Source organism: Neomonachus schauinslandi, chromosome 14, assembly GCF_002201575.2.
Source record: "Neomonachus schauinslandi chromosome 14, ASM220157v2, whole genome shotgun sequence".
NCBI classification, from domain to species: Eukaryota; Metazoa; Chordata; class Mammalia; order Carnivora; family Phocidae; genus Neomonachus; species Neomonachus schauinslandi.
Genome location: NC_058416.1, coordinates 44,885,708 through 44,901,768, shown reverse-complemented (window position 1 = coordinate 44,901,768; position 16,061 = coordinate 44,885,708). Strand labels below are relative to the sequence as shown.

The 16,061-nt window shown below is 37.6% G+C and overlaps 1 protein-coding gene and 1 pseudogene across 2 annotated transcripts in view; one reads left to right on the top strand and one right to left on the bottom strand.

The window, feature by feature from the left end:
- Positions 1 to 10,971, top strand: part of TAF4B (TATA-box binding protein associated factor 4b) — a 122,167-nt gene extending 111,196 nt beyond the window's left edge. For both annotated transcript variants that reach the window (XM_021686269.1, XM_021686268.1), the window contains exons 15-16: positions 8,258 to 8,264; positions 10,804 to 10,971. In XM_021686269.1, coding sequence (XP_021541944.1) covers positions 8,258 to 8,264; positions 10,804 to 10,971 — 175 coding nt within the window. The remainder of the gene's footprint in view (positions 1 to 8,257; positions 8,265 to 10,803) is intronic.
- Positions 8,893 to 9,252, bottom strand: LOC110577046 (annotated as a pseudogene).
- Positions 10,972 to 16,061: the final 5,090 nt, after the last annotated feature.

The window sequence follows — 16,061 nt, the reverse complement described above, 5'->3', positions numbered from 1 at the left end:
AATTGTTCTGGTGGTTTTTGGTGCAAATTCCTAAAGATTTGCTAAACAATCATGTTTACAAATCAAAATAGAGTACTTCTTTCTTTCTGGTCTTTGTGCTTTTCATTTGTTTTTTCTTGCCTTAGAACACTAGCTAACATCCCCAGTACTGTGTTGAATAGAAGTGGTGAGAGTGGACATCCTTGCCTGTTTCTGATCTTAGTGAAAAAGCACTCAGTATTTAACCTTTAAATATGATTTTGGCTGTAGGTTTTTCATAGAGGAAATTCTTCTCTTCCTCGTTGACTGAGATGGTGGGTGTGGAATTTGGCCAAAGCTTGTCTGAATTTATCTGATTATCATAAGAGTTTTCTCCTTTATTCTCTTAATTTGGTAATTTGTATTTGTTTTTAAATTTTAGCCAGCTTTTTAATCCTGGGATAAATCCCAGTTGGTCACAATATAAAATTGATTATACATGCTGCTGGATTCTGTTTGCTTTTCATTCATTTTGTTTTAGTATTTTTGCATCTGTGTTCATGAATGATATTGGTCTATAATTTTAGTTTGTTGTATTGTCCTTGTTAGTTTTGGTTTGAGTTATGCCAGTGTTCTTTCTTCCTCCTTTTTTAAAAGTGTTTTTAAATGTTTAAGTTTCTAAGATAGGTCTTATTTCCTCCTTAAATGTTTGATAGAATTTACCAATGAAGCCACCCAAGCCAGGAGTTCTCAATGTGAGGAAAACTCAATACTAGATTTTCTCTTTTTGTGTGTGTATTTGAAACTTGTGTTTCTTAAAGAATTTCTGCATTCATCTAGTAGTTGAAGACATTCACATAAAATTATTCTTTGTATCTCACTGTTATCTTTTAATGTCTGTGGTCATGTTATCTTTTCTTTCATTCCTGATACTGATCATTTGTGTGTTTTCTTTCTTCCTGATCAGTCTAGATAAGGGTTCATACATTTTATTAATCTTTTCCAAAAACTAACTTGGCTTTATTTCTTTTTTAAAAAATGTTTATTTCCTATGTCATTGATTTCCACTCCTATTTATTTCCTTTCTTCTACTTCCATTGAGTTTAATATTTTCTTTTTCCAGCTTTTCAGTTGAGGTGAAGGTTGGGTATACTTTTTTATTCTAATACAAACATTTAATGTTATAAATTTCTGTTAGTTTGTGGGAGTGAGGCCAAAGCAGAAAAGCTCTGATATGTTGGATATGTTGTGTTCTTATTATCGTTAAGTTCAAAAATATTTCCTAATTTGCTTTTTTGCTATCTTCTTTGAAATACAGACTGTTTAGAAGTGTGTTGTTTAATTTCAAATATTTGGTGTTTTTTGTTTTTGTTTTTGTTTTATTTATTTGAGAGAGCGAGAATGAGAGAGAGTACATGAGAGGGGAGAGGGTCAGAGGGAGAAGCAGGCTCCTCACTGAGCAGGGAGCCCAATGCGGGACTCGATCCCGGGACTCCAGGATCATGACCTGAGCTGAAGGCAGTCGCTTAGCCAACTGAGCCACCCAGGCGCCCTGGTGTTTTCATTATGGTTAGAGAACATATTCTGTGACTTCAGTCCTTTTAAATTTATTGAGACCTGTCTTAGCATATGGTATATCTTAGGGAATATTCTCTGTGCACTTGAGAAGGATGTGTGTTCTTTAGTATTGAGTGAAGTGTCTATAAGTCTTCTATATCCTTACCAATTTTTCTTTGGCTGCTTGTTCCATGGGTTACTGAGAGGGGTTTGTAAGTTGTTTTCTTTTTTTAACTATGTTATACATTTGTCTGTTTCTGTTTATCAATCTTTGCTTCTTTTATTTGATGGTCTATTATTAGGCATAAACACATTATGTCTTTCAGATGAATTTCCCCCTTTTGTCATTGTGAAGTTATTCTCATTTCTAGTAATATTCCTTGTCTTAAAGTCTTACTTTGTTTAATATTGTTATAGCCACACCAAATACTATTATCCTTAGTATTTGGATGGTTTATCTTGTTCTGTCCTTTTACTTCCAGCCTATCTGTGTCTTTATTTAAAGCTCGTCTCTTATGAATAGCATATAATTAATTGAGTTTGCGATTTGTGTCCAGTCTGAAAATGTATTTGGAGCGTTTAGTCCATTTACATTTAATATAATTTCACTGTGATTGAATTTGGATCTGTCATCTGGCCATTTGTTTTCTGTTTGTCCCCTCTGTTATTTTGTTTCTCCTTTCCAGTCATCTTTTGAGTTAATTATGTAGTATTTAATGTGATGTTCTATATCCTCTGTTAACTTTTAACTATATTCCTCTTTTATTTTTTTAATGGTTGCTGTATGTATCTGTTAACAGGCATAGTAGGTATTCTTAACTGACCACACTCAACCTTGAATTAATACCATGTCACATAAGATGTGAAAACCTTTTAACTGTATAATTCCATTACACAAGTCCCTCTCATCCTTTGTGCTATTGTTATCACCTTTTTACTTCTACGTGTTTTTAACTCTAGTACATTGTCGTTACTCGGTCATAATCTTTTAAGAATTTATGAAAATAAAAATAGTTTTTATTTACTACCACTTGTGCTTTTTTATTTTTCCTATAAATTCATATTTCTTTGTTATATCATTTTCCATCAGTCCTGTGCAACTTACCAACTCTAGAATTACCAGAGTTTTAAATAAAGCTACTATTAGTACTGAAATATATTGGTAAATTTACCTTTAGTTGTGAGGCACAATAACCTTTACTGATATTATAGTAGCTTTTCTTAACATTAAGGTCTTCCAAGGATAAAATCAAAGCTGAAAGAAAAAAAAAGTGAACTGGCAGTCCTTTGAAGTTTTCGTAAAGCAATAGGTAAAATTTATCTTTGGACATGGCTTAAGTTTTCAGAGGACTTTGTAAGTGTCTTAATTAAAAGTTAAAGAAAATAACTGTAGTGTTAAAAGGAAAGTTACTACATTTCAGAGTTTGACTGTTTATTTGGTAATCTACTGTTCTTGTGTATTGTATTATTTGGTGGAAGCATTTTCTTTTTGGAAAGAGTGACCAAAAAACAGCCTTTTGAGCAAGTTCATCTGGTAGCAGCTTGGTGGGGATGAGTGGGTGAGATAGTTGTTAGAAGGCTGGAACAAGCCATCAAAGGACTTCACATTTTCTCCCAGATTTATTTGGCTTAAAGCTAAGAATGACAGCAGGATCTTTATTATAAAGCCATAATATGGCTCATTTTCATTGTTAATTCACATAAGCGATGTTATTGGGTGATACTAGACACATAATCATACTACAACGTTGAATGGATACCAGCTAAGTGCTAAAACGCTGTATAAAATATTCACAGCTCCAAAATCCTTCCCTTCTAGCTAGTGAGAAAATTAAAGAGGTAGCTACATTGTGCTGAATGCATGTGACAGTAGAATGAAATTCAGAGTACTACTGAAGTACACAGGACTTGCACCTGGTCCAGACCTGGGGTAAGTTTGGATCTGTAGCACTGGGGAAACAGGTACTGAGTTTTAAAGAACTTTTAGTAAGGTGATGTGATACAAGGATGGGACAGAGAGATTGAGTTCAGGAGGAGAGAACTACCTGTCTTGGAGCAAAGAGGGAAAAAGTACTCTGGCATGCTTGGTAGTTTGGGACAGGAAGAGAGAAATGAGAGATGAGACTGGAGAGAGGCTTTGGTATGCTCATGTGACTGCATATGTCATGCTTGGATGCTTGGACTGGGTCCTATAGATTTTTAGCTATTGGAGCATTTTGAGCAGGATAACAGTGTTATCTGATTATTATTTTAGAAAGATCATTCCCACTCCAGTGTGAGCAATATTAATACCAGGAACTAAGGAAGTTGCTTAAGAAGGTTGTTGAGGTAACCTAGGCAAAAGATAATGACAGTGAAAAAATATAGAAAGAAGCAGATGATTTGGAAATCGGTAAGAGGTAGAACTGATAAGTGACAGATGGAATATAGAGGAAGAAAGGGTTGAGGATGACACCCAATTTTCGGGCTTGGGCATTGGAGGTGAATGGTATTACTGTTCCTTTAAATAAGAAAGAAGAGGAGAAAAGAGGAATAATGGTTTGAAACATGAGGAATTTTGGATACATTAAGTTGGAGACTTCATTAGGAAATTAAACAGTGAGGTCTGGATTTTAAGAAAGCATTCTTTTGGAGATAAAGGAGGGCGATTGTCATTAGCACAGAAGAACCAGACTATCTTTATATATCTCTCCTAATGACACAACTAGAAATAGAACTCAAAGCCCATGATTACATGTCACATCAGTCTGTTTAAACATATTATTTCTATAAAAGACTGTTGAAACATGGATATGTAGAAGTAACAAAATTCTAGGGCAGAAGATAATATGTAGGGTTGTCAGTATTCTGAAGTAACTCAAAAGGAATAGAACAGTGATAAAAGCAACTCTGTTGCTTCAAAAGTTCTTCTTGTTGACCAGCAGAGGGCGCTCAATCCTGAAGCTCGGTATTTTTTTCTCTGTGCTGCCCTTAAGGCCTAGAAGCTCAGGTCTTTCGAATATAGATTTTTAGTGTTCTTCTTACACAAGGCCAGGCATCCAGGATCCTTTTATTTATCCTTGCTTCCAGGACTTAGAAGATATTTGATTTTTTTTTTTTTTCCTGGAGCCAGTCTTCATTGTACCCCCTGTTCCCATGTCTATTTCTTGTTTCCTCCCTAAAGTTTAAGAATTGAGTCCTCACATTAAGAGCTGCTATGGTACATGGGGTTAGGATAAAATCAGGTGCAGAGCCTGAAAATGTAATGAATCTTTGCCTCTATTAAAAACACCCACTTTTTCTTTCTAGTTAATTATTAAGATTCAGGGACATGTTTGTGTTCTGTTAGTCTTCTGATCCAGGGAATAGAACGCAAGAAGTTGATGTTAGCTTCTAGAAACAGTATTGATAAGCTTGGTTGGGTCTGTAAAGCATCAAACTCCTCCAGTATTTGATTGGAGGAGCCAAAGAAAAACTTCCTGTCCTGGGATATATCCTTTGTCCACCTGCCACATGTCTGAAATGCCCATTAGTCTACTTTTTAGCTTTAGGCATTCAGAGCTCCACTAAAACTCAAAGATTTCACTGGAAGGAACAAAGTAAATGTGGCAGGAGAAATTAAGTTAGTTAGGACTTAACAGAATAGGACAGGGGCAGGAAGTTTATTATAATTAGTTTTAACTAGGGGATGTCAGAAAAGATCTGGAACTAGAATTATACTATTTCCTGTTTATAAACCTTCAAGCCTCCCAACTGACTAATTAATTTATTATAAGAAGGGCTAACACTTATAGAATGTATATTGTGTGCCAGGTAATGTTCTCATTTAATCCTCAAAACAACCCTATGAGATAATTACTGTTACTATTTTGCAGATTAGGAAACTGAGGCACAGAGAACTTAAGTAATTTGTCTGTGGTTGCTTATGGAGGAGACAACTGGTGCTCACTGATGTTCAACCCTCCTATATATCTTACGCTGCCTAGCACAGTTCCTTGCCCATAGTAGATGCCCAGTAACCCACGTAACTTTTAAACCATATCAGCGTGTGAGCTAGCATGAAGCTAAGTTGCCATGGATGGCAGCTTTTAGAAACAGAAGCCCATACGAAGTCACTGAGAACTTTAGCGGGATTCATGAAGCCCCTGGGCTCATAAAGACGTTATTTTTGCTTTTCAGTTAGTATAGCAGTAATAGAATTTAAGGAAATGTGGAAAAAGAAGTAGATAGACTTTTAAAGGTTTTACTTCGCAGCACCCATTCCATTAACTTGAGGGAATAAAAGTTTGGATAACTGGTTATTTTTAATTAGGTTATTCTTAAAACGTTATTTCTCTGAAATCGGTAACTTATGGTGTTCAATTTTTTCTTATTAGAGGAGAATTCCTCAAAATAAAAGTAAGAAACTTTGTTTAGTGATGCAGTTGAACAAAGTAGTGAAGGCTATCTTAATCGACCTAGCAGAGTATGTGAACATTAGGTCTGATCATGATTTTAAGAACATTCGTTGTGCACTTGGTAAGTGAATTATTTCTTTCATCTTCTTTGACCTTTCTCTTCCATTTTACCTGCTTCATCCAGGTGAAGAATCCAAGTTAAAGAATATCCTCATGTAGAAAGATGATTGGGGAAACATCCTATTTCGGAAATAAATAGTATTTTGTCACAGGGTCTTTTTTTTTTTTCCCTTTATACAAATTTTGGTCTCTTAACCACATTAGTGGTTCTTGGCATTGATAGTGTAATGTGACCAGAAACCAGCCCTAGAAAACTTTGGAAAAGGGACTTGGTGAAGTGGGAGAAAATTAAAGCTGTTGGTGAAAAGGCAGGTTTGAGTTTTTATGGCTTTAAGTTAGCCATACATTATCCACTGTCTTAACCATGGATAATTGAGAGGTAGCTGATTATTCTGGCCAGGTCATTGTGAAACTGACAAGTCAGACTGTAGGCATCCCCAAAACATAAGCATAGGAATAAAAATGCTATATGTTTGTATCCATGTTCAAGAAAGATTGACTTTCTTAAGTGTGTCACTATTTGGGCGAAGAGGATGCTATCACCTTTGTAAAGTTGTGAATTATGAAAGACATTTCTGTTGGGTTACTGACTGTCCCTTGGGGTTTGTTTCATTTATAACATTGCCTCAGGCCTTCTGCTACATCCTGTTGGAATGACCTTTTCAACCCTGTGCTGGCAGCTGTAATACGGCTCTTTCTCCTGAATCCTTTAGGCTTGTCACATGACAAACATGAACTGTGACCCCTTTGTTCTTTACCCAGATGATTTTGTTTCTTTAATTTTTTTCTAACATTTTTTTCTTACTTCCTTTCCTCTTTTTCCCTCTTTGCTCCCTTTTTAATTTCCTACCTAGACAAGGGTTGTTGTGGGGTTTTGGGAGCATTTTAGTTTTTTTATTAAAGTATAATACTGATGCAGAAAAGCACACAAATCAAAGCTCCCTGAATTTTCACAGTACAAGCACACTCATGTAGATAATACTCCAGTCAAGACAGAGAACATCACCAGAACCCCAGATAACCCTCTCCTATCTCCTTCTGGGCACTACTTCTCTCACCCCCGAGGAATCGTTGTCCTGACTTCTGTAGCTCTGAACTTTATAGAAATGGAATCAAACTGTATGTATTCCTTTACATCTGGATCCTTTCATTTAACATTTTTGTTATATTCATCCATGTTACTCAGTTTGTTACTGCTGTGTAGTATTCCATTTGTATAAATATTCTACAACTTATCTATTCTAAATGGGCATTTGAATTGTTTCTTGTTTAGGGCCATTATGAATAAGAGTGTTAAACATTCTCATACATGTCTTTCGGTGAACGTATGATATAGTTCTGGGTATTTACATAGAAGTGGAATTGCCAAGACATAGTGTATCCAGCTAGCCATTTAATTTCAAAATTCGTATAAAACACTAAATGACTGATTTTAGGCAAACTCTTAGTACTTAAATAGTTATAAACAACTATCGATTCAGCTTTAGCATATTACATCTAATTTTTGGCTAAGAGAAGTGCCTCTATTTAAGTGTACTATAGTTTAGAAATAAAAAAAATGTACTATAGTTTTAAACAGGTAATTCCTATATACAACAAAATTTCCACTCACTGCCCATGATGTGTTTTATTAACTCTCTTCCTAATGTTTGTTTTTTATCCAGTTTTCCAAAGCTGAGTTGTCCGGTCCATTCTGCAAAAATCTTTTTTATTAAAGATTTTTATTTATTTGTGAGAAAAAGAGAGACCGCTCACAAGCAGGGGGACCGGCAGGCAGAGGGAGAAGCAGGCTTCCTGCTGAGCAAGGCCCCAGTGTGGGGCTTGATCCCAGGACCCCAGGATCATGACCTGACCTGAAGGTAGATGCTTAACCGACTGAGCCACCCAGGCATCCCCATTCTGCAAAAATCTTACGAAAATATTGTGATGGTGATAATTTACAGCAGTTAAGATTATATCTACATTATACCACCTCTGAGTGGTAACTTTAACAGGGAAGAGGAATGTGCTAGTGCATGACTGACGTGCTTAGCTGAAGTCACAGAGGCTGACATTTGTATTTGTACAAACTGCATTCATTACTAAGAACCTTGCAGAAGTGGTGAGAGATTGGCTCTATACCATAGATGGGCTCCCTGGAGAAGTAGCCAGGCAATTGTGCAGCCGAGAGTAACGTTTTTGTCCTTTCTAAAAATGTTCCAGAATTTGTTCCATGGACCCTTTTGAGCCAAGTTTACCATAATGAGTATAGAAGTGTGATTGTGATATCGTATTCCCCCAAAACTGCAAAACATCTTTCAAGGAAATTTTATTTGACCATCAGATAAAGTGCCCCTCAGTCATTTTGAGAACATGCATGGAATTAAGTTGACTTGTTTTGACCATAGTGTTATTGGAGACCTTAAAAAGGATTACTTTCGGGGTGCCTGGGTGGCTCAGTCATTAAGCTTCTGCCTTTGGCTCAGGTCATGATCCCAGGGTCCTGGGATCGAGCCCCACATCGGGCTCCCTGCTCTGCGGGAAGCCTGCTTCTCCCTCTCCCACTCCCCCTGCTTGTGTTCCCTCTCTAGCTGTGTCTCTCTCTGTCAAATAAATAAATTAAATCTTAAAAAAAAAAAAGAAAAGGATTGCTTTCTCCATCAAAACAAAGCAAAACAAAACAAATGCAGAGGGCATAATTAAAATTTGATAGTTATAAAAGGATATTTATAGAACCAGAAGATTTGCTTCCTATGTTAGGTAAATTTTTTTCTTATATAAGTCTTTTGGAGGGTGAAAGGAGGGTTACCAACCCTATCAAGATGTTTTCGGAAACAAAGTATGGTTTTATTTATTTATTTATTTTTTAACAACTAATAATCAATTTATTAAAAAGGTTGATTTAAGCATCTGCAATGGTGATTTCACCCTCAACTCCTGGCTCAATACTGATGGAAGTAATCTGCTTAACAATCTCAGAAGGACTGTGCAAATCAATGAGTCACTTGTGGATCCTCATCTGAAAACGATCCCAGGTTTTAGAACCTTCACCACAAAGAGTTTTTCTTGTAGTGATTCTCAGAGTCTTGGTAGGCATCCGAACTGGCCCTTTCACTTTGAGATTCTTTTCCTTTGCGCCTCTGATCAAGTCAGCACATACCTTTTCCAAAGATTTTACCTTGCGGCTGGTGAGAGTAATTCTAATTTGGTGAATCGCCACCTCTGGTTCCACGGGTGTCTTCCCGGTGTCTTTAAAAGCCATGGCTGCAGCGCGGCTTCCTGACTGACTTGTTCCTCAGTGAGAGCGAACAGCGGTGAGTCAGGAGCAGGAGCGGGGCATCCAAACCTCCGCTGTAGCTGCAACCGCGTCTTCCTCAAAGAGCCAAAGTATGGTTTTAAAAAAGAATGAGAAGGGGCGCCTGCGTGGCTCAGTTGGTTAAACGGCTGCCTTCGGCTCAGGTCATGATCCCGGGGTCCTGGGATCGAGCCCCGCATCGGGCTCCCTGCTCGGCGGGGAGTCTGCTTCTCTCTCTGCCTCTCCCTCTCCCCTGCTTGTTCTTGCTCTCTCTCTCTCTCTTTCAAATAAATAAATAAAATATTTAAAAATTATCCTTTGAAAATTCTGTATTTTTCATTTCTCCTTCCAATCTTTTTTGTTTTAATACTATTATGTAGACACTGATATTTAGAAAACTGTCTTAGTATAGGCATATTGGGTTTCATTCATTTTTGAATGGCATTTAGAGCCCACATTGGTTGATATCAAAAAGCTTATGGTCTAGTGGGTATGTGGTAGTGGTGGTAGCATATACAAATTACTGTAATACTATGTGAGGTAATTGCTACAGTGAGAATTCCTTTGGTGGGGGCGGCAAGTAGACCCATTTGAAATGGGTCTTAAAAGATGAGTAGATTGGTCTGGAATGGCCTTTTGCTGATCTTTATCTATTGGCCAGAGGTAAGATGCTTTGTAAAGGAACAGTGGGAAGTGAGCCTGTAGGGAAGCCAGGTGATGAGTTTGTACCTGATTTGGTAGATAATAGAGTATAGTGACTAAGAGCACTCACTTCAGATCCAATTAGAAATTGAGTCACAGTTCAGTTTTGCTGTGTGACTTTGAACAGATTGCATAACCTGTCTAAAGCACAGTTTTCTCATTTGATAAATGCAGACAGCACCCATGTAACTTGCTGCAATGTTAAATGAAAGAAAAGGGATCGTGTGTGGGAGGTGAATCACATAGCTGTCGTCAATATAACAAGTGCTCACGTAGCTACTGTGGATAGCAGTGAGCCATTGAAGATTTTTGAACCACAGAATGATGGGATATGAACCATGTAAGGCTTTTTCTTTTATTTTTATAATTGATATACAAAAGACTGTACACCTGTAAAGTATACAGTCTGATAGGTTTTTACATAGACCTATGAAATCATCACCACAATTGAAATAATGTCCACAGCCATCACTCCCAAAAGTTTTGTCTAAGAACTTTAAAGAGGAAAGTCCGGCCTTCAATGCACAGCAGAGAATGGAGTGAAGTCAAGCCTGGAAGTGGAGAAATCAGTTAAGAGGCTGTCGCCATGGTCCAGGTGAGAGAGAGAGAATGAATGAGGTCATGAACTAGTGTGGTGGCAGCCTCCCCCAGGGGATGGGGCTGTTGGGGGACAGGGTTGAGCCTACTGCATCATTATATTCTCTCCAGCACCAACTCAGTGGCCAGAGGTTAGTGAGCTCTTCCATTCTGAAGACAGTTTTTCTCTTTATGAAAGATTGCTTACTTCAAACTGTTTTCTCTGTTTATTCTGTTTAGGGCTTAAAAGACAATCTTCTTGCTTCTGGGACATCCGGTCTGATAGCCACCAAACAGTTGCTTCGTCCAAGAATCACAAGAATCTGTCTCAGGGACTTGATATTCTGTATGGAACAGGAAAGAGAGATGAAGTATTCTCGAGCTCTGTACCTTGCCCTTCTGAAGTGACCACTGCACTCTCCATCCAGATCCTTGCTGTTTACTGCCAAAGAAGACATAAAGAGCATTGTTGCACTCTCCTGAAATTTCAGTTTCTGGAAAATAATCACCAATGGGGAAGACCATTGTTTACAGTTATAAACTTTTATTAAATCTTATGGGGTTCTTAAGGACTAGAATTCAACTTTGTCTTCTGGAAATTGGTTAATGAAATACAGTTTATACAGACGTAGGCTTCTGCCTACCTGTGCATTGAATTACAACAGGTTAAGGCCCTGTTTGGTACCACCTGCTTCATTTGCCAAACTGTTAACAAGTGAGGTGATCTCCCTAATACAGCCAGCATTAAGATGCAGGGGAAAGAAAGGAAGAGTCACTATTTACCAAGCAAACTGTATTTCATCCTCTACTGAACCTGTCTCAAGGTGTTAGGTTTTCTGGGCTGGGATCAGAAGTTGCCTAGCTAATTGTGACAATCACCTTCTGTAGTTGCAGGTGGTGAGCCACAGAGCAGGGTCTGTGGTGACTTTGGTCATCTGCATCCTGATGTTGTCAAAACTGAGGCAGATGGGGATAGTTTGTGCCTAAGGTTGCTGTTCTGTGGTTCATCATCGTATGCTGCTTCTGATACCGAGTGAGGGGACATCCTTGTCAGGGAAACTGTAACGCGGGACCTGCTGATATACCTCACTGAAAACTGGAGAAGGTGGGAACTACTGGAAGGAATGAAGGGGCATTGCGTTCCACCTGAGAAGGGGGAGTGAAAATGGAATGAATCCCAGAGCAGGACGTGTGCTGCACACGCACCCTCCGTTCCAGGGGTGAGATTGGAACTCCAGCACGGCTGGTACAGGGTTTTGTTGACAGGACAAAATCACAGTCCAGCCAAAAGGGAAAATGTATCAAACATTTTCAGATTTGCAGTATTTCAAAAGGAAGAAGTTATTTTTTTTTTATTTTGTGTATTGTTTTAAATCTTAAGGATGGTTTTGTAAAATTTTTTTCGTTACTGCAAGTTTTAAGCATCTTGCTGCATTTAAAAAATCCTAATTGATGATTAGAAATTTTTAACAGTAGGACTCCATTTTGGATTCAGTACTCAAAAGATAATGTCAGCATCTCATTGTCAGAGATCTTGTCTCTAAATGTATTATGAGAAGCATGTTATATATATATGTGAAATATATATATATATATATTCATCTGAGGAGGAAGCCGATGTTTTATAAAGCAAACCCTCTTTTTTTTTTTTTTTTTTTTTAATTCCACCTTTGTGGCATGTAGCTGTGAAAAGTAATAGCTGTATTTAGAATTGCATACAGAAAGAACCAGTAAATCCTCCAGGAAGGTTTTAAAAAAACAAAACAAAACAAAAAAGAAAGCTGCTTTTTAGGAAAAGATTTCAGGGGAAAAAACACACCTCCAGTATGTTACTCTTCATCCTGTTCTTCCCATCGGGACTGTTACGGCCATGTTCTATACGGTAGTAAATGTTAAATTGGCCACATCTTTTTGTTTCAGGCAAGTTATTATGTAAAATGCTATAAATTATGTATATGTTAAAAGAATACTTTCAGAAAAGATCTATACCTAAAGTTGTTTTTGTATATTTAAATGCTTAGCTTTATTTTTTTGTAAAGTGCAGCATATTCCCATATTTGTGTATAATCTTATTGATCAGATGTTTAAAATTATTTCAAATACTTCATTAAAATAATTATTTTATTATAAGAATAACTTTGCTCAGTCCCTGACTTGTAAAACCAATATCTTTAGTAGTAAGCCCCCGCAGCTGGGCCCGGGCAATGGATCTTTCTTGGCTCTGATTGTTACTTACTTTGGAGTATTAGCATTTGGGTTCCAGAACCTAACTTCAAATCCAAGTTACTATATCACTTTCTTTGGAATCATTGTGAATTTGCATGCTATTTGACTCACAAAGAAAGCTAAGCATATTCATTACAAAAGCTTTTCTTGGCCCACTAGGGTTTTCTTACTCAAGTATTCTTTTTCAAAATTTATTTTTAATATATATTTTTAAACTTTGTGTCATGAAGTATATCTTACCCAGGAAAGAACAAATACAGTGTATCCAAAGTATTCTTCCGCTCAATTTGCAAAATGGTGGCCTTGGGGTAGATTTGATCTATAAATGCATTCTCTGTGACTCATACAGTGTTGCTCATGTTTTAATTTACAAAAATCTATATTTCCACTTCTTCTGAAAAATCAGAAGATTTGGAATCATTACGTATATCCTTGTGTGTGGTAATCCACTGGAACTACCCAGTGCCTATTCACTTTAGATATGGCGTAAGCTACCTTCCCTTGTCTGAACCCTTTAAGTATTGAAGTTGGTGACCCTCTGCCTTCAATATTTATCTTGCGTGATGATCAGTAAGAGTAAAGTACTGGAAATTCTCTTACCCTTTTTTTTTTTTTAGCAACTTTATTGAGGTATATTTTATATATAAAATTCACCCATATTTCATCCATTTACTTTTAATGTGACTGATCTTTTAAATTGTTTCCTCTTGAGTATCTTTAAGATCCAAGATCCTTCTCCTAAAAAAAGAGCAACATTTAACATTTTAACATTCTTTTAAAGTCTGTATTTCTTAAAACCTGCATTTGAGGTAAATTTTGTTTCGTTAGAATTTTGGCAAAACTTTATTTAGAATTAAGGCCATTTATACTAATTATGTCATAGTTGCAGCAAAGAACACAAGTAATGTTAGGGCATATTTAGAAAAATACGGAACCAAGATCTCAGGCTGATTAAGTTGGATTTTATCTCTATCCTTAGTTGTATAATGAACCAACTTGTGTTTTTCAAAGTCTGACCTCAATAAGACTCTGATTCTGCATGAAATAAAAGTATAATATGTCATATGTTTATACACAACCTGGTAGCTAGTTTTTATTTTATTGTTGTTGGCACTGTTATCTTTTCAGATACTTTCATACTCTTCCCTGAACTGAAAGGACTTTCTTTTTTTTCCACGTGGGCATGATTTACATCTGGTATCAGTATCTTTTTCTCTGACTTTTTAACCATTTCTGAGTATTTTCATATGCATTTCAATTGTATTGCATTGGTGCATTTGCTTTTTTACTGAAGTTGTTTCACAAGTTGAAAATTGGTCCTCAGTAGAATTTCTTTGCCATATTTTTCTTTTGGGAAACAATGAGAGAGTGCCGTGCAGCCTACGGTTTGCCACCATATACTTGAACACTGACTGGTAGGTGAGAGGAACCGACCTGTAACAGTAAGAGGTTCAGAGTTTATGTAGACCTAGCACATTGAATATTTGTGGGAAGAAAATACTCTCTAGGAACTCACTTTAAGACTTTTGACTTCGTGAGTAAACCATGAGAGCAGTTTTTTTGTTTTTTGGGGTTTTTTTTAAAGATTTTATTTATTTATTCAACAGAGAGAGAGAGACAGCGAGAGAGGGAACACAAGCAGGGGGAGTGGGAGAGGGAGAAGCAGGCTTCCCGCGGAGCAGGGAGCCCGATGCGGGGCTCGATCCCAGGACCCTGGGATCATGACCTGAGCCGAAGGCAGATGCTTAACGACTGAGCCACCCAGGTGCCCCATCATGAGAGCAGTTTTACTGGCAACTCTTCTCCTTTAATAATGCCAGGTTGACACCTTTCTAAGTTTTATTGTAGGTGGTATTGAGGCAACATTGCCTTGGCTGCCTATCTCAGTCTTGCCTCTTACCAGTTTTGTGACCTTAGGCAAATTATTTAACTTTTCTGTGCCTTCGTTTCCTCATCTGGAAAATAAAAGACTGTAAGGAAAATGAAAACACTCATAATATTTTGGGTGCATTTCTTCCTATTAAAAAAAAAATTATGGGGCGCCTGGGTGGCTCAGTTGGTTAAGCGACTGCCTTCAGCTCAGGTCATGATCCCAGGACCTCAAGATCATGACCTGAGCTGAAACCAAGAGCCAACTGCCTGACTGACTGAGCTACCCAAGTGCCCCCCCTTCCTATTTTTTTCTACAGTGTGCTTTTTTTTTTTTCCCCCCTATGTTAAATCTGTAGATGTTTTAGGTCATACTATTGATTCAGCTTGGTGTCCTTTCCTACATACCACTGGAGATACTGGAAGAAAATGAGAAGAAAAACACAACTAGGAGAATAAAACATTGCTTTTGAAATCTGTCCTTCAAAGCAATATCAAGGCCATGTTTCTCATTTCCTCATAGAGCATTTGGATTTGTTTAAAATGATTTCAATTTGTTGTCCTTAGGGGTGAAGTGAAGTACCTTTTAATCTCACCATTGCTTGCAGTGGCCCTCTACATGATGAGGTAACGAGGAAGGAGAACTGCCATAATTCTACGTAAGTTGTTTATTAGCACATTGAAAGCTAGTATAGAAATACTACCCGTGAGTTTTAGGCTATCGGACTGATAACTTCTGTTTGTAATTTTAATGGAGGCTTTTGTCTGAAGATGAGGGGAAGGTTGGCTTCTTAATGAAATCTTCTATCTTAGGCCTTCACTTCCCTGAATAGAAGTATGAAGTCATTGTACTGAGTGGTCTCCAAAGATCCTTGAAACCTGCAGATGGCAATATGAATATCTCACTGGGTACTCCTCAGCAATGTTAATTCCTATAGAAGTAGACAGTGTCACATCTAACACGGAGGAGAGCAAGACAGTTGAATAAATGGTACATTGTGTCATTTCCAGGGCTTCTGCCATTATTACAAAGTGGGTGGTGCTGGGCTAGATGCCAATCAAAGAACAATTCAAGCATCATTACTGATCTGTATTGAGCTGTAAAGGTTTCTTAGGGCTGACATAATAGATTTCCACAAACATATTTTCTCACAGTTCTGGAGGCCAGAAGTTTGAAATCAAGGTGTTGGAAGGGCCAGTTTCCCTCCACAGGCTCTAGGAGAGAACTTTCCTGCCTTTGTTCCAACTACTGGTGGCTTTTGATGTGCCTTGGCTGTGGCAGCAGAATGCCCTGCTTCCATCCTCACATGGCTTCTGTGTCTTCTGTGTCCTTTTCTTCTTATAAAGACACCTAGTCATTGGATTTAGGGCCTACTCCCAATTCAGTATGATCTCATCTTGGC